Source organism: Chenopodium album, chromosome 24 (genome assembly GCF_948465745.1).
Source record: "Chenopodium album chromosome 24, dcCheAlbu1.1, whole genome shotgun sequence".
Taxonomy (NCBI): domain Eukaryota; kingdom Viridiplantae; phylum Streptophyta; class Magnoliopsida; order Caryophyllales; family Amaranthaceae; genus Chenopodium; species Chenopodium album.
Window position 1 is genome coordinate 32401212 of NC_137857.1, and position 26320 is coordinate 32427531.

Genomic DNA, 26320 nt, shown 5'->3' on the forward strand with positions numbered 1-26320 from the left:
ATAACCTTAGTACGAGATCTTCAGTGAAAGTTCTACTATTGTTATACATAATATCAAACAAATTATACACATCATCAAACAAGTTATACATATCCTCCATTGGCTAGATGATATCCTCTATTAGCTACATGATATTATTTCTTGGATGATATCCTCTATTAGCTATATGATATTATTGTTGGATGATATCCTCTATTGACTACATGATATCATTTGTGATTGTGCCTATGATATCCTTTATTGGCTGGATGATATCCTTTATTGCCTATATGATATCATGGCTGGATAATATCCTCTATTGGCTATATGATATCATCCAGCCTTGATATCATATAGCCAATAAAGGATATCACCCGGCTAGTAGAAATATCATCCAGCCAATAAAGGATATCATATGTATAGCCAGTAGAGAATATCATCCAGCCAGTAGAAATATCATCTAGCCAATAAAAGATATCATATAGCCAATAAAGGATATCATCCAGTTAGTAGAGGATAACATTCAGCAAATAGAGGATATCATCCAGTCAATAGAGGATATCATCCCACCAATTGAGGATATCAAAAATCTGCATTTTGTTAGTCCAGACTGACGAAACAATACCTTCTACATTTTAAAATAATGCTTTAGCAATACTCACATATATAAACAGGTTCCTACGACGCAAGTGCAAGTGCAAGTGCAATAAACCTACATGAAACAATTCAAGGGATGAAGAACCACAATATTGTTTGCTCCGGCACTTGTCTACTATCCCTACCTGGCTACCTCTTTGTAACCTACGAAAAACGACAAGGGTAGGGCAACCATCAAAGCATTTTCCTTGCTTCTTCTTAGACATTCATGATCTTTATAAGGGATTACTTCTTCTTAGACGGTGAGCATAGCTAACAGAATCCTCTAAAAGCATGTTAATGGCATTCATGGCAAATTTATGGTATAACATTTTATATAGGTTAGTACTCATGCAATGCATGACTTAAAATAAAAACCAAATTCTATTTTGTTTAATATTAAAGTTATTATAAACTACAATTGATTTGGCGACGTACGTAACAAATTACATTACTTAGATAACAAAGAAGATTTTTGGGCAAAGGAAAAGTTAACTTATAGACTTATCAAAATATCAATGTCATCATACTCTATAATTATTGTTCTAATTTAAATCCTAGTGCATGGTGAATTTTTATTGTATTTATTATTACTTTTATGTTTAAAAAAATAATCTAATTTACATAGTATATCCCACATTTCCACTTGAAGGAGACAATGTAAAGTGCCTAGTTTTAATGGTTTATGTTATACATCTGTTTTTTTTTTCAATAGGATTTTTTAGACCTGATCAAGGTTAGCCCGACCCGATTTTGGGTAGATTGTGGGTAGATTTTTCGGCCAAGTATAGCCTGAAATTTTAAGTTTTTTGAGCGGGTTTGGGATGATGATTTTATACATTTTTAGTTGATTTTTTGGTCCAGCACGAAAATGGCCCGAAAAGCCCACACGACTCGGTCATTTTTGGCAAGTTTGGGCATAAAAATTCCGACCCAAATTTGGCTCGGCCCGAGAAGTGGGTTATTCTTTGGCCTCGGCCTAACCTGCCCAATTCACCTCTAGAATTTATGTGTTATACTTCAACCGACACATAGTTTCAGGGCTATTTAAAATAAAAGGTAAGTAGATATTTGTAGTCATAAAATTTATGAAGTAAATATCACTAGTTGAAAAAAGAAGAATGGCACCGCCCTAAGGCCACCGGTTTTTTAAAACCGATGGGGTATAAAAGTGGGAAAAAACGAGGGAAGGGAATTGCCACCGGTTCACAGTGAACCGGTGGGTAATTTATTAATCCCACCGGTTCAAAACCGGTGGCTTTTTTATTTTAAAAAAAAAAAAACCGCCCCATATATATACCCTCCCAAACCCTAACCTTCACCACTCTCTCCTCATCAGCCGCTCTTCCACTCTTTCTCTTTCTCTCTCCTCCTTCTCTTTCTCCTTCAATGTTCATCTCCTCATATCTGCTCCTCTCTTGTTCTTCTCCTTCTTTCTCCTATTCTTCTCCTTCGATCTCATCTCCTCTCTCTCTTTCTCTTTCGTTCTTCTCCGATTCTCGTCCCCTTCTCTTTCGTTCTTCTCCGATTCTCGTCCTCTTCTCTTTCTTTTCCACCACCACAAACACCACCCAAGACCACCACCCAAGACCACCATGAAGACCATCAAGAACACTACTGAAGACATCAACATACAACACCGACTTTTATTTTTGGTTTAATTTTTCTGGGTTTTATTTTTGGTTTAATTAATCGATTTTTCTGGGTACATGCATGTGTTTTTTGGGGATTTTTTTTATTTTGAGGTTTTCGATTGTTTTCAGGGTTTAATTAATCAAGTTTTGGGTTTAATTGGATATTAATTGGAATATTCTGTGTTTGATTTTTGGATTTTATTTCGATTTTTCTGGGTTTCATTAATCGATTTAAATCGATTTTCGGATTTTATTTCGATTTTTCTGGGTTAATTTTCGGTGAAAATAATCTTTTTTTGGGTTCATGCATGCGTTTTTGGGATTTTTTTATGGAAAATTTGATTCTAATAATCCAACCTTTGCGTGATCTTTTTTTAATAATCCGACCTTTTGATTATTCTACAATAATCCCACCTTTACACCCCATTCTATTCTATTAGGCCAAGTTGACCTACTACCTATTGTTCAGGTAATTTTTTTTTAATTTTCATTTTTTGTAACAATTAATGATTTTTTTTAGGGGCTTGCCAGTTGATCTTCATGATTAACATATTTTGTCAATCTAGTGCTTACTCATTCTAGCCAGCTCATACTAATGCTTCGTCAGCCGCTTAATCACCAAGAACGCAAGCCTATCCTAACTCCGTTTATTAATGGTGACAATAGTGGTGTTCAAGCTGCTTCCTCCATTGAAGCTACCACACCACCATCTTCAATCTTCATCATGTCCAAGCTTCATCCAATAAACCGACCACCGACACCATCAACACCACCATTTTCGGCGGCTTCGCCGCCAAATCAAACGAAAACCCTGGGAGAAAAGGTGAAATTAAGGGCTTAATCAACCCCAAAGGGTAAGGGTGACCATTTTCCTTGAATTTACTAACCTAGGGAGCTTTGTTTCGACATAATTCTTGCCGACATTGGCCGATGTGAGATCGATTTAAGTTCAGACACCACCACCCCTTGTTGCCGAAGTCATAGCTAGTCCTCGCCCAGCACTAATTTCAGTTTTATTGTCACCGCTACACCTACCCTCCATCGCCGGAGGTACTACACACGTGCCATTGTTGAGACTTTGATAAAGAGGAGAGAGGAGGAGGGTGGGGATTTGGGGCTTTGACCCTAGCTTTGTTGTTAACGCCATCAAACCTCAACTAACAAAATATTGCATAGCTGGCAATATGAACATGTCAGCACATATGCAATGACATTACTATCCTTCACTTAATGAATGAAAAGACACCATCACCCCTATGATTGACAAATTATGTTGATCATGAAGATCAACCAGTATTTTCCCTTGTTTTTAAAAAAAAATATAATAAGTAATTCTTCTCCAGCCACCCACTTTCCCCTTCCCCGACCACCCCCACGTTCCTGCCTCCCCTTCCCATTTATTTCCATTCCGACCACCCCCTTAGCCACCTTCCTCCTAACCCATTAAAATCAATAATCAGCAAAAATACCAACAACAACCACCATGAAAGCTCGATTCCATCATCATCTTCATTCTCACTCCCTCCATTACCACCATTACCCCTCAACTCAACCTCTGATTTCGATTTCAAAACCACTTTCTCTCTCCTAATTGTTGTCCTCATTTCCCCTAAAACTCAAAAATCTGCCATTAACAGCAATGTCTCTCTTTCCTGATTCCTCTCAACCTCCATTTCTATGGAACTCAAGCTCCAAAACCCATCATCCAATTCTATAATTCTGCAAAAACCCACCTCAAATTCTTCCTAAAAGACATTTATATATTTGAACGAATGTTTATCAAAGCGGGTGCCGGAGGATCTACCATTTTTGGCTGGATTTTGAGGAAAGGTAGGTTGGTTTATGGGTTTCGAGCTTTCGACGAATGTTGGTGGTTTTTTTTTCTGGGTTTTGAGCTTTCGACGGAGCTTTGACAGAGGTGGGTGGTTGTTTTTTTCTGGGTTTTAAGTTGTGGATTGAGGTGGGGATTTCAGGGGGTGGATGACATCAAGAAATGAGGGAAAATGGTGAGGGGTACGGAGAAGGGAGGTGGGTAGTGGACTAGTGGTGGGGTGGTCGGAAAGAGAAGAGGATGGGAAGGAAAAGGAGGTTGGGTGATGGACTAGTGGTGGGGTGGTCGGAAATTATGGAGGAAGTAAGGAATGAGGGAAAAAATAAAAATAAAATTCAAAAATATTTTTTTTAAAATGTAAACTTAAATTTGGACTAATCAAATTTTGACACATGGCAAGGTGACTTGCTATTGTAAGTTGATAACCCGTTTGGCCTAATAGAATAGAATGGGGTGTAAAGGTGGGATTATTGTAGAATAATCAAAAGGTCGGATTATTAAAAAAAGATCGCGCAAAGGTTGGATTATTAGAATCAAATTTTCCTTTTTTTTTATTTTCAGTTTTCTCGTTTTTTTTTTTGGGATTTCTGGGTTCAATTCGTCAGTTTTTTTTTTAAAATTTTATTTTAGAGCTGGGTTCGTCAGTTTTATTAATTTTTTTGTTTTAATTAATGCAGGTATATTTCAAGAAGCAAGAATATAAATCGAAGAATAATATGTTGTATGGGGTTTTTTCATTTTGATGTTGTAATTTTTTTTTGATTTATATTGTAATTTTTTTTTTATTATGCTGTTGTAATTGTTCGAATATAATGATTTGTATTGTAATTTTTTTTTTATTAAATGTTGTAAGGAATCGATTATAATGATTGAAATAGTTCGATTTATATTTGTGATGTTCAAATTTTTTTTAGTTAAATGCTTTCGATTTTAATTAAAGTGTTTGTCAAAAAAAATAAAATATATATTTAAAGTGAAAATGACAAAAAAAAATAATGTACATGGTATTGCCACTGGTTAACCGGTGGCATTAATTTTAAATATTAAAAAAAAATAGGCGGTTAGCATCTTTGCCACCGGTTAACCGTGGCAATACTCGTTTTTGCCACCGGTTTTAAACTGGTGGCCTTTTTTTGGAGTATTGCCACCTCCCAAATAGGCAGCGGTTCAAAACCGGTGGGTTATGGGGGGTTTGAACCGGTGCCTAATTCGTTTTTTCTACTAGTGTATAGCGGGTATATTGAAATGATAAAAGATAAACAATGACATGTAATAAAGTTCTGGATGTAATAATGTAAAAGTTAATAAAGTAAATAAGAACACGAAAATATAGGTAACAGTTAACGGATTTTATTTTATAGGAAAAATACAAAGTCCTCACTGTAAAAAAAATAAAAATAAAAAGATTAAAAAAAGGATCTTGCTAATGAACGTCCCTGGGGCGTTAGATAAGTATTTAAAATACTTCTTAAAATGGTATTAATTTGGGAATGCAGCCAAAATCATGCATCAATCGGTATAATTAATGTTCATTTTAATTTAATATTCCTACTTTTAGCTATCTTATCCAACGCTCCCGAGATGTTCTTTAGCTCTTGCCTTTAAAAAAAAATACTATGTGTACAACCCATCAAAAAATAATATGTTATACAATTTTAGGACACTCAAAATAAAATAAATTTAAAATTTTTTTTTGAGGGAAGAATACATACATTATAATTTTTTTGAAAAAATTAATTCATAAATAAAATGTCATACTACATGAGGTTTAAATTTAGGGCGTATTCGGCACTAGCTTTTGAGTAGCTTTTAGTGGTTTGACTTATTCAAACACTACTTAGAAAAAATTATGAGTGTTTGGAAATGTAGTGGTGGGAGTAGAGTTTAGTGGTTGAAGTAGCTTTTGTGAAAAAGTTAATATTATTAACTATTGTGAAATGCTAAGTAGCTGTTGAATTTTTCTTTGATTTTTGAGAATTGTACAGCTAAAAGCTAGTTTACCAAACACTCGTATTTAATTATTTGTTGTCAGCTACACATACATCTAACAACCACCATCACAGCTAACAGCTACCTCTACTGCTACATTTTGCCGAACACGCCCTTAAAACATACATTATAGTTGAATCAAATAAAAACATCATTTCAGCACGATCGTTGTTTAAAATCGTACATTCTTCACACCTTTTTTTGTATGTCGTTGTGATTAACAATTATTCTTCGAGGAGGGAGTATATCGATCTATTGTAGTTGTGAACAAGAGTTTAATCAAAACTATAATTTTTTTTTCGATTTCGCAGAAATCTTTACCCAGGAAACAATTTGTACCATACTTACTTTCAAAAAAAAAAAAAAAAAAAAAGCAATTTGTACCATACTAAACTAAAGAAAAAAAAACAAAATTAAAACAAAGCTACCATAAGGGCACTTAGGGCCTGTTCACATTTACTGAACTGAACTGATTAGAGTTGAACTGAATTGAACTAAGCTGGAATGAATATTTATGAGAGAGGAAAATCATGAACTGAACTGAACTGATTGAAGCTAAACTAAACTGAACTGATTGAAGCTAAATTGAACTGAAATTAAAAGTAAATGTGAATACTCTTACTCAAACCATAAAAACATTATATTAATCACAGTCATTATTTCGTTTAATACGTGTATTCACATAAATCACATTGATTAAATTTTGTGAGGAAGTATACAAAATTATATGAAATGAATTAAGACCGTTGATAATACAGATATCTGACGGTTGACATCACTCCGTATATGCTTAAACTTGCTCATACGTTATCAGTTTAGATCTCCTTCGTTCGGAGCTTATCACTTTTATCCCCCTTTGCTCTCTCTCCTCCATTGAAGCGCTTACTCTCAATCCTCCATTCAACCGCCTTCTCTTTTCTCTCTCCTCCATTGAACCAGTTTCCGAGGTAGTAAGATGTTTTCTTTATTATTTTTCTAAATAATCGAACTTCAATTTTACAATCTAGGGTTTGTCGTTGATTTGATTGTTAGTATAGTTGATTTAGGGTTCTTCTTTGGTGGGGTATTGAAGTTTTGGTTGTAATTGCTGAGGTTTTGTTTTGAATTACAACGATCGATTTGTTGCTGGAATTTTGCGTTGTGCAATTTACGTTGATTGTCTTAATCGAGAAGAATTTTGTACGATTTTTGGAATCAATTGAGTCAAATTTGATTGCGAATGTTTTGCTGGTTGTTGTTTGTAACCCTTTGATTGTAGGATGGAACCATGAAAATGGACCCTTTATTGGAGGGCATCTCCTGTCTCAGTGAGACAGTGACGGGACTGTTATTCACTGTATTACTGTTTTAATGGTTTGTTTGCTTTGCTTTTAGGTGTTGATCTATGGCTTCAAACTCAGGGAATGATGTGCCCGCAGGTGAGCGCGGTTATTCGACTCTTATATTATTATCCTTTCTTTTCGTTTGTTTTGGATTCGATGTTCGATTGCTCACTTCATGTGCACTCTACAAATGTTGGCTTCGTCAGTGAAGCTTGTTTGGAGTCTGCATGTAAAAAAGTATTCATTACCCAACATCGTATTCTCATGGCTCCGTGGTTTTCTCATCTTTAGTGGGTTTGGGATGTATTGCTAATTCAATATTCAATAAGTGTAGTTGGTTGGTGGGGACCGGAGAACTTGATCATTTCTAAGGAGTTTGTGTCTTGTGACAAATTTAACTTCACAAGTCAAAGAAGTCCTCAATATAACTTTTTTTCCTTGTTCGAGAACTAACTTATTTGCATTTGCATGCCAAAGGCTATGTCTTTAATTCTAAACTATTATCAGTGTGTTTGGATTGAAGGAAATGAGGGAAGGGAAATGGAGGGATGGAGTATCTTTCATTTGGATAGCAAATGAGGAAGGAAGGGAATTGGATGGGAGAGAATGAGAGGGATTAAATTATAAGAAATTGATCTTTTCAACAATGGAGAGATGTGGAAGGAAAACTCATTATTCTTCCATCCTCTTCTTTTCCTTCCCCTTTCTTTATCCTAATGCACTGTAAATCCCTTTTGTATTTCACTGATTGTATTGTTTTGTTTAAATGAGGTTATTGCTGAATTGTGGAAATGGTTTTTAGGAAATTAAATTATACATGATAAGACAAGCAAACCAAAGGAGGCACTGTGTGACTTCATGAAATTTAAAAGATATCATCTTTCGTACAGCGATTGCTTAAGGGGAATATTTGTCAATCATGATGTAGGCATAGAGAGTCATCTAGGAAAGGAGATCTTCACTTAGTTATGATGTGCAGTTGGCTAGAACAAAGTTTACATTTCTTAACTAGATCCACTTTAACATGTATCCGTCTGGAAAAAATTATCTTTCAAGCTTCCTTACGTCCTACGGTGGCTGATACTTATAAGAATTTCTCAATTATGGAGATTAGGAATTGTGTTTGTTATATGTCTCTGAATGATACGAAAAAGAGCAAGATTATGAACATAAACCAAGTGGGAAAGGATGTGTACGGGATTCTAATACCATTTTTGGCTAAAATATGACTGCTTCACATGCTTGATATACAATGTTGTTTACTAAGATTGCTCTTTTAGCTATATAGAACTGATAATAATATGGCATTATGCTTATATGTGATTCTTCTCTGGCATACAGGTGCCCAAGAACCCCAGAAGTCAAACCCAGAAGCATCTTCCGAGCAGTCTCAATCAGGACAGAGAACATCTTCTCCTGCTCCAGGACCTGGAATGCCCCCAAATCCTTTTGATTTTTCAGCTATGTCTGGCTTGCTCAATGTACATCATCCTATCTTTTTCACAATCCTTTGTCATGTTCAATGAATAACTAAAACTCATTGAATGTGAAGCACCTCTGTTTTCTAAACCAAATTATTGATTTGACCTCAACATTTGTAGCTATTGGTATTGATGTATGGGCCATTACCCTCCCCTGATTATAAAAGAAGTAGTTTTAAAATCAAATACTGATCTTGGTACATTATCTCATCAATGCAGGATCCAAGCATCAAGGAGCTGGCTGAGCAGATAGCTAAAGATCCTGCTTTCAATCAGATGGCTGAGCAATTGCAGCAAACCTTTCAGGGTGGTCCTGCAGTTGAGGAACCACAATTTGACCCCCAGCAGTATTATTCCACTATGCAGCAGGTGATGGAGAATCCTCAGTTTATGGCCATGGCTGAACGTCTTGGTAGCGCTTTGATGCAGGTTTGTTTTCTTTGTCTATTGGAAATAGTTATTTTCAACGCAATCAAAATCCTGAAGTAATGCTGGTTGTGATAATTGATCGATTAGGATCCATCAATGTCTGGCATGCTTGAGAATTTGTCCAATCCAGCCCAGAAAGACCAGCTAGAGGAACGAATGGCACGTATTAAAGAAGATCCTTCTCTGAAACCCATATTGGAAGAGATAGAGACTGGTGGACCTGCTGCCATGATGAGGTTGGGTTTAAAAACTTGTTTCATCATTATAGCTCTTCAACCACCTACATTTGCTATCTTCATGCTGGCCATCTATAGTTCATTTATTTTATCGATTGATATACTTTGGTTATTACAGGTATTGGAATGATAAAGACGTTCTTCAAAAGTTGGGCGAAGCTATGGGTCTAGCAGTCACAGGAGAAGCAGCTACATCCTCTGAGCGTGCTGTGCCTGACGAGTCAGAGGAAGGTGCTAATGAAGAAGATGAGTCTGTTGTTCATCAAACTGCTAGTATTGGCGATGTGGAGGTAAAAAAACCACCATTCTATTTATTACATACTTGTATTGGACATGATATATGTTTTTTTTTTTCCTTCTCATTTTTATTATGGTCCAATTCTCCAAATACAGTGTTGACTTGGATTTTGTTTTTTAAGGTCCAATTACTGTGTCGACATAGGTAATTTAGGTACAGAGAAGAGTCTACGTAACATTGCCACCACCTCTCTTGCATAAAAAATAATAGTCTTATTGTAGGTTCTTTATCGTAGGAAATTAACCTTTAAAATTATATTTTTATTAAGATTGGGTGTGTTACTGAAATATATAAAGCATAAGTATGCTTTGATTACATCCAAGGCTCTAAGCTATGAAGTAGAAGAGATAAATCCGTAGCTTTATAGGATGAGGCATGGCATGTAGTTAGCATAGAGAGGCAGTGCAGTAATTAAGGGAATTGTTTCTGTAACTGTCTTCCTCAAATGCCTTTTAGAAGATTGAACGCTGGAATTTTATACCATATGTTTTCAGGGGTTGAAGAAAGCTTTAGCTGCTGGTGCTGACAAAGATGAAGAGGATTCTGAAGGCAGGACAGCATTGCATTTTGCTTGTGGATATGGTGAGGTATGGTAATTCTGCAAGCAAATTTGTCTTAAATCAATTGTGGCTCTAAATGTTAATAAGGTGAAGTGACTGCTTCTAGTTTGCGGCTTCTATCTCTGTACTAAGTTGGAAGACTTGGAACACTTTGGTGGCTTCTTTCTGATGTGCAATTTAAAGGCGGCTGGCTTGCCATGGCATTGATCTGACAGGTTTCTTCTGTTTCAGGTTAAGTGTGCACAAGCTCTTCTCGAAGCAGGAGCTAAAGTGGACGCGTTGGATAAGAACAAAAATACTGCCCTTCACTATGCTGCTGGTTACGGGAGAAAAGAGTGTGTAGCACTTCTCCTGGAGAACGGCGCTGCTGTGTAAGCCCAAACTTGTCTTCTGTCTGATTATTTTATCTTGAGGCTATCTGTTTGTGCAGCTTATAAGACGACTATTACTTTGTGCAGTACTCTCCAGAATCTTGATGGGAAGACCCCCATAGATGTTGCCAAATTGAACAATCAACATGAGGTGCTCAAATTGTTGGAGAAAGATGCATTCCTGTGAATGTGATGGCGTGTTAGCTGGGGTATAAATGATGTTATGCGAATGGGGAGATTTGTGTGTTGATGAGTGGACTACAATCCCATGGGAAATGGGGTGGGGGTTCTACCATTTATAGAACTCCCTCAATGCCATTGCTACTGCTCAGCATGCAGTTAGATGTTTTTTGGTATTTTGCTTCATGTGTTTTCATGTGTGCCGTAATTATAGTTCTTTTGTCTCAAATATTCAGACATTTGTTTTTGACCATATAATTGATATCTTATTAAGTTATTATGTTCCAGTGCATATATTGTTTGATTGTTTCACTTGCTGTTGTAAAGATTGTTGTGTTACTTGTGTACATCGTATTTAGACAATTGATTGAGAATCCTATTTTATTTAAGGTTTGTGCTTGATAGGGGAATGCATGCACAGATTCTGTATTAGACTTTTCATCATGTAATTGAAATTAACTAAACAAAAACTAACTATATGCAATTCATAACAAGTAATATGTAACTTGAAACAAAAATGAGAAAATGGGTTAGAAGATTTTTGGCTAATTCTGCTTTTCCTTACAAATTGTTATTTTTTTTATTTAAATAATTGCTGTTATTGTATACTTTGTACATAGAAATTACTGCATTATTGATGATCACATATTTACGATGACAAATGTTAAACTTCAAATGTGAAATTATTAAAACCTGTTGATATGATGTATGTGTAATTTTCCTTTTATGTGAGATTGTGAGGTCTTCTTATATATCAGGAAAAAAAAAAAAAAACCAAACTATTGTTGTAAAAAATCTCACTTGACATCTAACAAGTACGAAGTTGGTTTTAGCAAATGAGAGGGAGATAAAATAACATGTTAAAGGGAAATTAAACAAGCCTAATTAAGAAAGTCACAACGTTAACTGTTAGCATTGCAAGCTAAGTGACTACAACATATGTAATCAGCAGATTATTATTTGTGGTGGTGACTATAAGGCTGAAAGCTGGTAATAGAATTAGCAGGATCACCAGCAGCAGCAACAGCGGAAGCACCAACCGAGTCAGAAGCAGAAGCTACGGAAGTATCTTTTAAATATCCATTCATAGAAGAAGACCCCCCAAAATAGCCATGATGATGTGAAGAAGGAGGTCCAATGTGAAATACTGGCCCAAATGCCGCGTACTGATCCATGGCTGCTCTACTAAGCTTGAGGAGTGGCTCACAAGTGCGGATAGAACCACGTTCCCCCTCCAGCTCCCTGTACCGATGCAAGTAAAGGGTGAGTGGCTCAATGTAGTCGTCGAACCCAAGCTTGCTCATGGCCCATAGTACATCTTCTGCTGTTATTGTTTTACGCTGCTCCCTTTGGCACCTCTCATTTGCTTCTCCTGTTATAAAGCTAATGTACTCGGACACACATTCCTGCGAGCAGCAGCAAAATATGATATCAGAAAATATTACAGTAGTAATTAAGATCGATGTTTTTACAATAGTCATCCTTAAAATGTATACGTACCTGGATAGTTTCCTTAGCATCATCAGAAATTTTGGCATGTGGTGGAAGAATCTTGCGCATGATGCGTATGACATTGGCAATGGGCATAAAGCGATCTTGTTCTCGCACAGTGCATTCGTTGTTGTCTTGATCAGTTGATGATACAGAGTGGTTACTACTACTTCCATTGAAGTTATTGTTAGCATTGTTGTTATTAAGGTGATGATGACTCATGTCATGGGAGAACACTTTTCCGTTGATAATTGCGTGTATGTGATTCATCTCTCCTGGTATTGCCTTGGATGACAATTTCATTTCTGTGCCAAATATAATGAATCATACACACATATACTATATCATACTCAAAATAAATTGCCCTTTTTGTTTGTAAAAAAGTAAAATATTACTATAAGAGTTTTAACAAGGTTTTCTCAGTCTAGCTCCAATTTAGCAAGGCATTATAATTATAGTTACCAATTCACAACTATTGTTAGAAAAATTCCAAATACTTTGTACTCTCTCCGTTTGAATACTTGTGCAGTTTATACGAGTTTTTTTTTTTTTTTATAAATATATCTTTCCTTTTTTGGTACGCCGTACAAGTTTAAGAAAACATAACAAAATCACACGCAAATCAGTGTAATTAATGAATACGGTATATTATATTAATACTTTTTTCTTTTAGCTCCTTATACATAGCCCTTATGGCTACATATAACATTTTTTTATTTTTTTTGACAAGTATAACATTTTCACTTTAATACTAGTACTTGTATACATTTCAATAAAAATAAGAAATTTGAAAATAAAAAATTATTTTCCCTACTCGTGTTGTGGAAAACTTTTGTATACACCCGGTTTTCAGTAATTTACTGTACACCGGGTACACTTTTGTCAGATTTAGTGTCACTTTTGTCAAATTTATCAACAAAGCATAAATAAATCTTATATATGTCAGGGTAACTTTTGTGCGTTTTAGTGTAACTTTTGCACATTTTATTGTCACTTTATAACAGATGTTCAGTAATTTACTGAACATCCGTTTTATTTAAAAGTTTGTGTTGTGTATATTTGTACGGAGTATTTTTTTTTGAATGGCACCGTGTATATTTGAATTGGTTGAGGGGAATTAGGCATTAATGCTTGTATTAATGTTCAAATTGTAAAGACTTTATATAATTATATGTATGTTGGTAATTAAAAAGATTGTTGGAAATACAAAGCATCAGGTGAGGAAATCCGGTAAAGATGTTGGTTGACATTCAACGACGGGCCCTAGGCCCATTGCACCCTCAGGGCCGGGCCTGAACCACAACAACAATTGCATCAACAGTAGCATGCAAATGCAATGCAGCTTAATTTAGTATTGCACCAAAGACAATAACAACAACAACCATCTAAAGCCAACAACAATAACATCCAATAATTTCAACAACACAAAAACAGCAACAACAAACAATACATAATTTACCCTCAAATTCAAAATCCGACATGCAACCAATTTAAAACGGTTTTTTGTGAGTGTAGTACCTTAGCTAGCTTGATTGTTTTCCGGGGCGGAGGAGTCGAGGTTTACTTGAATGAAGTTGCCTAAATTATATATAAATCAAGAACAAGTATTCAGTATAATTAATTTAAGATCGATGCATGCACAATTCACAAACTTAAACCAATTAATTAAACGTACAAGAATTTAATAATTTAAATAACAAGCTAAGGGAGGTGAAGGGACCTTGCTTAGTATTGAAGGAGGTGGTGTCGTTGGCGAAAGAGAGCTTAATTGAGAGTGTGAAAGAGAGTGAGAGTGAGTACAGTAGTCAGCCAGTGAATGGAAGGAGAGATTAGAGAGAATGAGTGAGAGAGGGTAATGTATGAACCAAAAGATGTTACTAAGGTTGCATGGTTATTAGGATCTAGCTATAGGGTCATATAAGTCATTTCACCTAGCTCTATATATACATGTGCAAAAATATATATATACTTCCCTCCCTTTTCAATTAGTTAAGACGTCTTGACTTTCAACATTATTTGTATTGGGATATAAGGAGGGTAATGTGCTTGCTAAACGGCACATCGAGCAGTCTCACCCACATAGGCGCGTAACTTGAAGATCACTTCGGATGGTTGTTCCTCTCCATCGATGTCCTTGAGAATAAGTACTTGCCATCGAAAAACCACGGGCATCCATCCAATACCTTCTCTTTATCCACTTCGCTTAGGAATTGGAAGACAAAAAGATTCATCTCCACCATTTTGATCACAACATTGTCCTGCAAATAACTCCATACTGATCTGACATTAGCGTGCGTTTCATTGCTTCAACATTGAAGGGTTTCGATGTCATCAATTTCCCTACCAATGATAGGGCGATCTAATTTTTCGTTCCTTCGTCCTCCAAATCTTCAGATCGTGCACCAATAACCTTCATTTCCTCCTCTGTCAGTTTGATCTTTTCGAAATCGTTCAATAAATCCTCAGCCATGTTATCAATTCTATGGAAGAATGAAAAATTTGGGGAAAATTAGTAAAGATTTGTGAACTTTACGTCGAAAATCGCAAGAAACTAACAAACCCTAGACGAGGGACAACTAACCCTAGTCGAGGGACTTATGACTAGGGCTATTTAATCACTCATTCACACTGTCTTGTAAAATACAGTACATCCCTCTATTCTCCCCAATTACCGATACCATATTCCACTTAATGCTACCCAACCTATTGTAAAAATTAATACTCGTAAACAAATAAATAAATAAATAAAGTTATCCATGTGAGTATAACTACTTAATTGTACTCCCTCCGCCCTTTAATTAGATTCATATTTCTGGCATTTATTCCTCACATAATAGAAAGAAGTAAGAATCTAATCAAGGAAAAGAGGGAGTACTAATGTAGCACCGCATCGAGTATGTCTATAAGACTATACTCCGTATAACCTAATAATCCATTATCTCTGTCAAGCTGTGCATAAATTATGTTAATGAAATCCATTCTCTCTGTCAAGCTATGCATAAATTATGTTAATGAAAGATAAGCAAAAGTCTGATATGGCACGATTGCACGACTATATCTTGAGTCATTCTAGGCATGACCACTTAAATTAATCATAGGATATGCTTAATTTATAAAAATTACATGCTTTTTTTTATTTTTATTTTTATTTTTATTTTTATTATGGTTGGAGAATTGGGCCTAAAAGGTGGGGAATTAAAGGTTGAAGCAGGCCCAATAAAAATGAACTATAGCAAGTCTCTTAGCTTTCCAAACGAAAAGCCAAGTACAGTTAATATTTTGGCAAGATATTTAAAATTGATGCAACACGGATTACACAAAAATAATTCATGAATCCAAACGATGTGTCCCTTCGCCAAGGGGTGTCAAATATCAATGTATGTATCTATGGCTTATATAAACTCATTTCAATTTGATCATATTATTATTATTATTATTATCATAATCATAAATTACTACACTAATCATACATAATTCGAAAGTAGTACGTACGTGAATAACGTGATACAAATAGGCCAAGTATTATTATTACGTATCAAATGGATGATGGTGAATTTGGCATCGGTTTTGGTTTAGTGATGGCTATTATAGGGGTGGCATTTCTTCTGCTTGTTCTTCCATTGTTTATGGGTTCAGTCGCCGCGCCTTCATTCTCCATGCTTCTTCTCATCCCTATCGTCCTTATCATTGTCTTCCTCCTCCTTCAATTTAATACCTCTGATTAATCATTCCTACGTGCACATTTCTTTTTTAATGGCCTACTTCATTTTACTTAGATTCTTATGTTTTGCTCTTTTATTGATGTTGTTCTTTGTTTCTTGTACGTTCAAATAATATTGAAGTATGTTGCGGCATGGATTTTATTATGGTTAATTACTTGTTTTATCACAAATATTCCAAAGTAAAGTATTATTAGATAATTCTTTATTGATCTCACCACTTTTTTCCTTTCTTCGTGTTGTAATTACATATGTATTACAGTATTAGGAGTTTTCCTCGCAAATTCGCGATGAGGGGCTCCTAATGTTGGTTTTATTTTTTTTATTTTTTTTTTCTTTTTTACTTGTATACATATACACAAAAAATAATTATAATTTAACGAAAGAGACTGAAAAGTTTAAAAAAAGAAATAAGAGGGTTTATACATGTATACGGGGACAAAACTTCCATTTTAACAAGTTATGTAGCCGTTTAAAGTGTAACCAAAAGTTTGTTATAATAAAAATTGCATATGAAGTACTTTAATTTGAACGCGTAGTACAATAAGATGTACATCTACAAATTACATACGGAGTTGTTTGTACTACGTAGTACAATAAGATGTACATCTATAAACAAATTAGACATTTTTCTCGAGTAATATGAACTCGTAATGTGTAGTACTCAATACGTTCCATGATGATATTTATATTTGTAATTTAACATCATTCATAAGGTGAGAATTTTTTTTAAATTATTGTCAATAAGTAATAATGTTTGGTTTTATTTGATTTGTTTAAAATTAGTAGTTTATTAGTAATATTCAATTGTTATTGTTGTTAACTAATTTGTAATTAACTGTCAAAGTAATGCACTGACAAACGCGTACAATCAAAGTGAAAAATCATTGTGAAACGGAGTGAGTACGATACTATAATTTTGTAATGTGTATTAGCAAAAATAGTTGAATATTTAAATCCATCTTTTGGAGAACAATCATGCAATGGTTTTCATAGAGAGAATACAAGTATAAAAATTTTGTAACCTAATCAAAATTGTTGAATTGTTAAAAATCCGTCAAACGGGGTAACTATAGTAACAGAAGCAAATGTTAAAACAAACAATAAAATGTTACAGTACGAAATAGTCATAACTATAAAATACAACCCGTAAGACATTTCCAAGATGATGATACTCCGTACATATTTGGTGTCAAAAGGAATAAAGCCTTTGACACGCATTAGTGAATTCAAAACGTAATTAAGGACCTTTTAATTTGGCACAAATTATAATTAGCTTCAGTTTTTGACCAATTCAGTTGTTGCCTTGTAGGTTGAAAATTCATCCGTTGTCTCAAGGTCTAGGTAATTTCTGGAGTATTAACCAATGCGATTAGGCGAGTTTGATCTTGATGTTTGCCTATTCACTCTCCCGGTCTATACGCAGCAGGATTAACAGTAGCTAGAATACTAATTTGAGTCATTTGTATGAATTGTTTAGTTCAAACAAATAATCATTTCTTTATTTTTATCAAGATTATTATTATCACAGCATTCAAATGTACGTAGAAAAACATAAATTCAAGTATTAGTAAAACATGCATTGAAATCAACTTTCCATTCAAAACTATTTCAAACTTGCAATGTAAAATAATCCTGCCCCTTTTTTAATATATGTGTGGATTGTTTTTACCTAAGTTTCCATTAGACTTACTTCAGATACATTCTTGTTAAGTTATTATATATATATTCGAATTGAATTACTCAAGTCACAGGTACTCTGATTTGATCAATTAGCCTTTTCTAAGTTTATAATCCATAAGATTAAGTACATTAACCTCGCGGATGATGATGATGTCTCTTAGATCTCTTTGCACCACCCGGAATTTCCCATGTCTTACAAGGATAATAAGTAGCACCTTCAACTATGATCACCAAGGTGTAGGTCTGATTAATCATATAAATAAGCATGTTACAACAAGCATGCAGCTTTCGAGTTTCAGGAGATTGTATCAGGTTCAGACTCGAAAACTACGATTACTTTCAGCAACAGAAGATGAACATGGAGATCTCTTTGTTGATATGCAGGATCCAATGGACTCCCACCTCTTTGCCTCTTCTCTCAGAGCTTCTCTTTCTCAATGGACCAAAATGGTTTTTTCTTTTTTCTTTACTTTATCACCTTAAAGAATCATAACTGATTTTCCTGTTTATTTGATTATGATGTTCTGATAGTCTGTTTTACACTGATTACGATTACTTCATGCAGGGGAAAAGAGGTATATGGATTAAACTTCCTATTCGACATTACAATCTTATTGAAGCTGCTGTCAAGGTGCAAAACATACCTAGTACAGTACAATGTATACAATGTTGCTTCAACTTAGAATTATCAACTTTTCTTTTTCCAATAATGTGTCAATGCATTTTTGCAGGAAGGGTTTTGGTACCACCATGCAGAACCAAGATACGTTATGCTAGCAAAGTGGCTCCCTCAAGATGAACCCTGTGCTCTCCCAGCAAATGCATCTCATCGTGTTACTGTCGGTGCTTTTGTCATCAATGACAAAAAAGAAGTATTACATGCTTATAATCTTGAATTTCAATATAATAATCAGTTTACTACAATGTCTACAAGTTTTTCCCGATTCCCAACCAGAATTCTGTACTTAATCACCCTTTGTTTACATGTGTGCCTGTAGGTACTAGTGGTTCAAGAGAAGAATGGAATGTTAAAAGGAAAGGGTGTGTGGAAGTTTCCCACCGGAACAGCCAATGAGGTTTACTCCTTGCACGTACTTGTTTGATTATTATGCTCTGCAGTCCTTATTATCGTGTTCATGTATGACATTTCCTTGTTAGTATCATTGACACTTCAAATTCACAGGGGGAGGACATTTGTGCTGCAGTTGTGCGAGAAGTCAAGGAAGAGACAGGAGTAAGTAAAGTGCCCTAGTCCATATGCTCTTTAAAATGCCCTTTCTTGGCATTGTTAGCTCATATATTTGTTTTCTTTTTTGCAGATTGAAACAAAATTTGAGGAAGTGCTGACATTTAGGTACAATTTTTGCCAATTTCTTCACATTGTAATCCTCTTTCACAGCTTGGCTGATTTTCAACATTCACAGAGAGCATCACAAGGCATTTTTCCAGAAGTCGGATCTATTCTTCGTCTGTAATCTGAAACCTCTGTCATATAACATTCAGGTTCAGGAAACAGAAATTGAAGCAGCTCAGGTAATTTTACATCGTTCGGTTGTTGCTCATCCATGGATTCGGTATTTATATGATCAAGCACGTTTTTGTTTGCAATCCTTAAGCCATTAAGGATACAAATCAGACCAAAAACCAAGCTATAAGCAAATTCTCTTGACTATTACACCTTATGCCAACTCTTTTCTCACTTCCTTTTATCGATTTCAATGTGCAGTGGATGCCCTTTCAAGAATATGCAGCACAGTCTTTTGTTCAGAGATACGAGCTCATTAGGAACATGGTTAAAATTTGCAAGGCCAAAATGGATGGTCAATATTCAGGGTTTCCAGCTGCGCCTATCAAACCAAGCTTTAAAGAAGGAAGGGATATCATCTACTTCAATAATCAGGCTTCCAATTCAAATGACACCAATGTTCAATAGATAACTTTGATGGAAGCAGCAGTACTTGATAGATCATATAGACCATGAAATACAGAAAATAAAATTAATTGTAAGACTGGAAGTTTATTCTTTTGTTCATTATTAAGATCATGAAATAGAGAAAAGAGAGTTGTTTAATCATCTCATAAAATGTCAAGATTTCATTTAATGTTGATTTCACAAATATGACCTCGTACTAACTGTGGATACATGATCCATTCCTGTATATAGTCACAAAATAACAAAATAGTGAAAGCAATTAAATGATGATTAATGATAAGAGGCAATTAATTAGATGAACAGGTTGCAGGATGATGACAATGAACCTAGCTATTTAGAGTTTAGACAACAACCATTAGAGGCAAATGTATAATCATTCGCGATGTGTGGTACTGTGGTAGGTTATTTTCAGATAGATACGAGTAGAAGTAATTATATACGAAGTATCTCTTAAAATGGTAAGCCTGCTTTGTAAGGCTCACACTCTTCTCTTTTCACTTTCCAGTTTCCATATTTGTTGAGCAGATGGTTTTTGTTTATAAACATGCACCTACCCTCCACATAATGCCCTCTTATTAATGATAAAGGTTAAATTTACTTTCAGCAGTGAGTAAACTGTAAAACAGAATTAATCGAGTACAAGTACATAATAATCAACAGCAGAGCAATCTATTTTCTCTCTTGCCACCCTCTTCCCCTCGTTTCTTCTCTCCGTCTAGTAAATTTAATCAAATGAAAGACAGCGGAAGTTGTGCCAAGGTCTTGATTGTATTGCTCATGGCATCATTTATCTTGAGTTTTCCTTATTATATGCAGCCTGATCCCCCTATTATACTAGCCTTTCTGCTGTCAGTAATCCCCATCTCAACCCTGTTCTACTCCTTTTTTCTGGTGATATATGAGGTAACCAAGTTTAAACGCTACTAACAATGCATAGCATCCATATTATATAATACTCACCTGTACAAGATTCGCGTAGTGAAGGGAACATCAGGCATGGGTATATGTCTCACCCCCTACAGAGTACCAGGAAGGCTAACATGCTGCAATGCAATTCATACATCGCAATCAACTATTCAGATCTTCAATGTTAATATCAATCTTTGAAGCTTTTGTTATATTGTAAGCAGCTCAATGTCATTACATTAATCTAATAACAATGCCTGTTATTTATAATACTTTGAGAATAGCTAAAACAGTTTAACAATCATTAATCATGATAATCTCAATGGTACCTGTGATGATTTTGCATCATAAGAGGGGTTTGCAAGAAATATGACCACAGATTCCAATTGAAGATTATGTCAGGCTCACAGCAAACAATGTCTGCATACAAAAGAAAAGCTCTGAGCTAAATGTTACTTCATTTATGCTTAAAATAGCTTTACAATGCTTACTGGACTACTTAGCCGCTGAATGCATCAATCTAGTTCGCAGAAAAATGAACCAGATGAATACAGAAAATGGTCTAAAGGACTAGCCAGCAACATGCTGTGAAGAATTTCAATTTTCCCTATTTTTCTATCCGATTTCCTCCAAGGCACGACTTGCTGGTTACATCCGAGAAAAAGATCAAAGACATACCAATAATAACATGCCAAAGAAGCAAATAACATTGCCCGCCGGAGGAAACAAGATTGAGACTGCTAGGCAGTGCTGATGGACTGTGTTAGCCTGGGTCTTTCCAATGATCATGAATGAGCATGCAGCCAAAATGATGGCTTTACAGAATATCCTTGTTTCGTTATCTGTTTATGTTAAATATTGCAGCTAATAGTTGCTGAAGGAATCAACGAATTGGAACTTTTCAGACTACAGAACAAATGAAGAAGTTCCACTCCCACATCCAGCAGGAACTGCTTTTTTTTTTTCGCAGCTTGGATAACTTGACAAGCCATAATAGAATTCGCGTTCAGTACGAATATAAATTGTTATACATTTGCATTCTGCTCTGAGTCTTCATTGCTAGGAGAGTTTGATTTAGTAGCAGTAATAAGTCGATTTTTGTAGAGGGTTTCAAGCTCATGGAAGTACGGGCACGATTTTGCATTCTCAGAGTATTTCTTTCCATTGCCAGTTGCCTTCTTATAATACTTGTTAACATTCTCCCACTTCTCCTTGCATTTCCTTGCACTCCGAGTGTATCCCATTTTAGCCATTCCAGCCGCCACTTCATCCCACACAGGCGCTTTAGCGCCTATAGTATGAAACTTCTGATCAAGAGCAGCTCTTAAAGTAATAAGCGCTTGCACCTCAGACGTCGGCCACCTCTTATAATAAGGATCAAACCTTTCCTGCTCACCTTGCCCCAAGCTCTGAGTATCAGCAACACTATCCTCCCCAGAGGGAAACGATAAGAGGTCGGGAACCTGTAATTCCGAAACCCCAAGAGCGTTCCGAATGAAGGTAATAAGAGCAACATTACGAGCAGCCTCCTGAGCTCTAATCTGATGATCTCTGTTAGCACGCTCCAACTCCTGTCGCCGCCACGCTTCCTCTCGAACAATCCGCTGTTTCTCCTTGTTTTCAATCATGTTCATCAACTGCTGGTGCATCTCTTCTTGCTTGTTAATAACTTGAGACATCAATCCTTGTAAAAATGATTCCATCTTTTTCCTCCTCTTCTTTTTGGGTTTCCCATTTGAACTTCGCTCCTCCTCTCCCTTATGCGCAGAATCGTCACTACAATCTGAGGAAGAACTGAATTCAAAACAATCAACTCAAATTCTGCAAACATTCCTCATTTTCTTTACCTCAAAAAAATAAAAAATTAAAGTTGAGGAAATGAATGAAACAACTTAATTTACCGCCACATTTATACTGCACCTATCTTTTATAGGATTCTAAACTTTTTTTATTGCTATATCTACCTACAATTAGAAAATATCCGAAATTAGAAAGTAAATATGGGTAACAAAACAAAAACCACTGTAATAACAATAAGACTATAAGACTGTGTTACTAGTTTACTACTACTCCGTAGTTGTTAAATCTTAGTGGTGATACCTAAAACCCGGGATTGAATTCTTTTTTATCACTGTCCTCGCGCTCTCTCCACACCAATTAAATTATAAAAAATGAAAGAAGAGATTAAAAAAAAAAAACCTGAAAGAAGAGAAGTCGAGGTTGGAAATTTGGGACTTAAAGTTAGAAAGAAGATGAGCATCCATGTCAGATTTGATCTTCAACAATTGATGAGCAGAAGCTGACGTGTCATCCTGGAAGGTGGTGAAATCAGGTTGAAAAGGGAGGAACCCTAAGTCGGAAGAATTAGAGCCGTTGATTCTGAGGAAAGAGGAGTCGTTGGATCTGATAGGACGGAGTTTCTGGGGAACAGGAGTAGTAGAATGAGGGTAGAAGAATTGAGGTTGAGGTTGAGGTTCAGGGTTAGGAAAAGGGGTGAGTTCTTCGGAGAAACCGGCGCCGGTTAATTGCCGGTCATTTGTGAACAAATCATCCATATTTATGAGATCAAATTAACAGTAGATTATTGATTGTGGTTAATTTTTTTTATCATTTAAAGAAATGGAAAAAAAGTGCGGCGGCTGGGGAAAGGGGGAGTAGTAGAAGAGGGGGTGAAAGTGAAACCACAAATGAAGGGTTGTTTGTTGGTAAAAGAGAGTGGTAAATGAAGATGATCACTTTTTTTTTTTTTTTTTATTATTTATTTATTTATTTTTTATTTATTTAAATGTTGGATATCAGTTTGAGTTTGTCACTCTACTTACCCTTCTTTCTTTGGCCCAAACAATCAAACATAACTTGTTTTTGAAACTAGAAATAATAAGTCAAATTATGCTTGTTTTCAAACTAGTGTGTGTCTTGGGCAATGCGCCGTAGTTTGTACTCCCTCCGTCCCTAAATTACATTCCTCCTTTCTATTTTTGGTATTCCAAAATTACATTCCTCCTTTCTAATTTTGGTAAGTTTTTTTTAGTAAATCAACTCTCTTTTTTTGTTTTATATTTAATGCTTTCTCACTCATCCTTACCTAATCTCACTCATAATCCTTGTGCCAAATTACAATGAATTTGATTGGTTAAAATTTTTTAATTAGGAGCATGTGATTGGTCCTTTTTTTTTTGCAAAGGATTGATGACTTGTCATGAGTAATAACTAAACTATCTTTGTACTTCCCATTGCATTATCTAATTATTATTATTTGTCTTATTTTTCCCTCCTTAATTCCCGTGTAAATTTCCAAAGAGGAATGTAATTTAGGGACGGAGGGAGTACTTCTTTAATTTGATTATTATGTTCAAGTGTTGTGTAACTAGTGTGTGATTTGGGCATTATTTCGAATGTTACGGCTTTTTTTTTTTAACTACATGTGTATTTATTTTCTAATCTTGTGAAAAATAAATATATTAAATAACCTCTAATTTAAAAGGAATATATAATGTTAAATATGATATTTAAAACACTAATAAAAGTTGGTTGAGATGGTAAGTGTGTAGCATTTACTTGTTTGAAGTTGAGGGTTTGAATCTAAATAAAACCATGTTTTATTAATTCTGTTAAATAAAGTCGCAAGCTTAGGTGTCACTGACGTGACATTGTGACATGTTGTCATATACGTTGAAAAGGCAACGCCTTTTAATAAATAGTTTAGATTTCATCATTTTCAAACATTGTTACTTCCTCTATTTCAATGTTTGTCCATGGTTTGCAAATTCACCAATATATGTTTACTCATATTTTATTTTTTAAATGAAACACATTTTAAAGTTTTTTTTTTTTTTTTTTTTTTGGGTAAAATTGCAACACTACTTTAAATGGAAATATTGTCCAATAAAGTAATAATACGGTTGGACTTTTTTCAATAAGTTGAAGAATCTCTGTCACAGAATAATTGATACATTCGACTTTTTCACTATTCACACACTTCCTGTCCTAAAATAATTACAGTGGTTCTTTTGTTTTCACACCCAGTATCCAATTACCCTAACTGACATTCAACCGTCCAACGCTCCTCTCCTCTAAGACTCCTCTTTACTCTTCTACATCTCATGTTTTCCCACTTCTACAAGGGCTCCAACTAGACGACACACGTAGTCACTAGTCAACGACTAAAAGTAGACCAACCATTCTTCTTCAGTTCCCGCATCTATGCTGGAGAGCACACTTACCATTTTTAATACTCCATCCGTCCCAAAATAATTGGCACGTTAGACTTTTTTTCACTATTCATATATTAATTTTGACTATAAGTGTGCATTGGTATGTGTTTTACATTAACATATCAATAGAGATGTAAATATACATGCTTAAGAAAAAAAAATGTACATATACACTAATCCAAAACTATTTTACATACAACATATGTTTTGTATAATGATAAAAAAATATTGTCAATTGTCAAAGTAATAAGTATAAGAATAGTGTAAAACTTAAATTACTATGGATTATTAGAGCAACTCCAATGGTTGTAGATAGTGACTTGCTTGCAATTTCAATAATTCCCTAGCTACTAACCTGACCATTGGAGCTAGAAAACTCAATTAGCTTGGCTAAGCGAATTAGCTTTGCCAAGCTAATTTGCTTGGGAAATAAACTTTCCAAAATAAAATGTTTATTGCACCAATTAAGCTCTTTCCATGTATTTTCTATTCAACAACTACTACTAAGCTAATAGCTAGCCATTGGAGCAAAAGGTAGCTAAAATTATAATTAGCTTAAAAGCTTATGTGGCATAGCAAGCTAATTGTCAAATTAGCTTGTTATTGGAGTTGCTCTTATAAAGCGAATGTAGCAAGTATGTCATAAGATCATTATACAATTAATTCATAAATAGTCCAAGAGAGTTGGGCTTCATAAGACTAAGGAAACATGGGAAGGCCCAAGGTGGGTCATCGACATGAAGTTGAATAAGTCTAATCTTGAGTTCGAAATGTAGAACCTAGCCATGATTAAGATGAATAGTTCAAAATTAAGATTTAAGACTTTATTTATTCGACCTATTACGCTATCAGATCAAGTTTAATAGAAATCTGTTTCTAGGTACTTTCTCTATTTACTTTTAATCACAGTATAAAGGGTACATTATTATGCTTAGCTTTAAGGAGATGAAAAATATAGAAAGAAAGTGTAGTGAGGGGATGGTTAAAATGAATCATTAGCTAAATAAAGTAATACTGCGTCTTATAATCTTACAACTTTTTGAAAAAAAAAAATAAATAAAAAAAACCTTAACGATAAAAGAGAAGAAAGAGAGAAACTATAATAGGGTTCATAAAAATGGTCTTATAGTGAAATAGTGTTCCTACATAAATGTTTCTCAAGCCGATAGCACGCATAACCTAAAATGCCTCACACTTCTTATTATTTGTGTCATTGGAGTGCATGCTTCTATAATTGACAACCGAATACATAAGCTAGTCAACATGAGAATGTAGATGCATATTTCAAGGTCATGATTAAACAGCATATAGTGAATATTGGCTCCTGTAGTGTGTTGAACATGTTCCAAAAAGTTGAATACAATCATACGTACTAAGGTTGCCAACGTATCTGTTTCATTTCTACTACAACTTGATTCATAAATTGAT

General features: G+C 35.0%; 4 protein-coding genes across 5 annotated transcripts; 2 read left to right on the top strand and 2 right to left on the bottom strand.

The window, feature by feature from the left end:
• Positions 1–6869: 6869 nt before the first annotated feature.
• LOC145610303 (ankyrin repeat domain-containing protein 2B-like) lies at positions 6870–11258 on the top strand. The gene is made up of 9 exons (XM_081665628.1): positions 6870–7016; positions 7444–7487; positions 8733–8872; positions 9092–9301; positions 9389–9537; positions 9656–9827; positions 10330–10422; positions 10627–10766; positions 10854–11258. Exons 2-9 carry the CDS (start codon positions 7454–7456, stop codon positions 10951–10953), a joined length of 1038 nt encoding a protein of 345 aa, XP_081521754.1. The 5' UTR covers positions 6870–7016; positions 7444–7453; the 3' UTR covers positions 10954–11258.
• Positions 11259–11698: 440 nt separating this feature from the next.
• On the bottom strand, positions 11699–12740 carry LOC145611784 (nuclear transcription factor Y subunit B-6-like). Its single transcript, XM_081667154.1, has 2 exons — positions 12447–12740; positions 11699–12352 (listed from the first exon to the last, which is right to left on the bottom strand). Exons 1-2 carry the CDS (start codon positions 12738–12740, stop codon positions 11903–11905), a joined length of 744 nt encoding a protein of 247 aa, XP_081523280.1. The 3' UTR covers positions 11699–11902.
• Positions 12741–18118: 5378 nt separating this feature from the next.
• LOC145610867 (nudix hydrolase 2-like) lies at positions 18119–19812 on the top strand. Its single transcript, XM_081666137.1, has 8 exons — positions 18119–18289; positions 18405–18470; positions 18571–18711; positions 18838–18915; positions 19023–19073; positions 19159–19193; positions 19264–19372; positions 19566–19812. Exons 1-8 carry the CDS (start codon positions 18119–18121, stop codon positions 19770–19772), a joined length of 858 nt encoding a protein of 285 aa, XP_081522263.1. The 3' UTR covers positions 19773–19812.
• A 736-nt stretch (positions 19813–20548) lies between these two features.
• LOC145611843 (trihelix transcription factor DF1-like) lies at positions 20549–23233 on the bottom strand. 2 transcript variants are annotated; one of them, XR_014106473.1, is made up of 4 exons: positions 22878–23233; positions 21357–22472; positions 21008–21098; positions 20549–20815 (listed from the first exon to the last, which is right to left on the bottom strand). XR_014106473.1 is itself a non-coding variant. In XM_081667222.1 (2 exons), the coding sequence occupies exons 1-2, from the start codon at positions 23231–23233 to the stop codon at positions 21704–21706; spliced, it is 1125 nt and encodes a 374-aa protein (XP_081523348.1). In that variant the 3' UTR covers positions 21287–21703. The 2 variants fall into 2 exon arrangements, 1 of the variants encoding a protein (XP_081523348.1); XM_081667222.1 differs by lacking the exons at positions 20549–20815; positions 21008–21098 and having other exon boundaries at positions 21287–22472.
• Positions 23234–26320: the final 3087 nt, after the last annotated feature.

Excerpts from the sequence above, each read along its gene's own strand:
- LOC145610867 (XM_081666137.1), top strand. The coding sequence starts at position 18,119 with ATGCAGCTTTCGAGTTTCAGGAGATTGTATCAGGTTCAGACTCGAAAA. Across the intron at positions 18,712-18,837 it reads TCATCAATGACAAAAAAGAA|GTACTAGTGGTTCAAGAGAA; the intron begins GTATTACATGCT and ends GTGTGCCTGTAG. Across the intron at positions 19,074-19,158 it reads AAGTCAAGGAAGAGACAGGA|ATTGAAACAAAATTTGAGGA; the intron begins GTAAGTAAAGTG and ends TCTTTTTTGCAG.
- LOC145611843 (XM_081667222.1), bottom strand. The coding sequence starts at position 23,233 with ATGGATGATTTGTTCACAAATGACCGGCAATTAACCGGCGCCGGTTTC. Across the intron at positions 22,473-22,877 it reads CTCGACTTCTCTTCTTTCAG|TTCTTCCTCAGATTGTAGTG; the intron begins GTTTTTTTTTTT and ends TTTTGAATTCAG.
- LOC145611784 (XM_081667154.1), bottom strand. The coding sequence starts at position 12,740 with ATGAAATTGTCATCCAAGGCAATACCAGGAGAGATGAATCACATACAC. Across the intron at positions 12,353-12,446 it reads ATGCTAAGGAAACTATCCAG|GAATGTGTGTCCGAGTACAT; the intron begins GTACGTATACAT and ends TGCTGCTCGCAG.
- LOC145610303 (XM_081665628.1), top strand. The coding sequence starts at position 7,454 with ATGGCTTCAAACTCAGGGAATGATGTGCCCGCAG. Across the intron at positions 9,538-9,655 it reads GGACCTGCTGCCATGATGAG|GTATTGGAATGATAAAGACG; the intron begins GTTGGGTTTAAA and ends TGGTTATTACAG. Across the intron at positions 10,423-10,626 it reads TTGCTTGTGGATATGGTGAG|GTTAAGTGTGCACAAGCTCT; the intron begins GTATGGTAATTC and ends CTTCTGTTTCAG.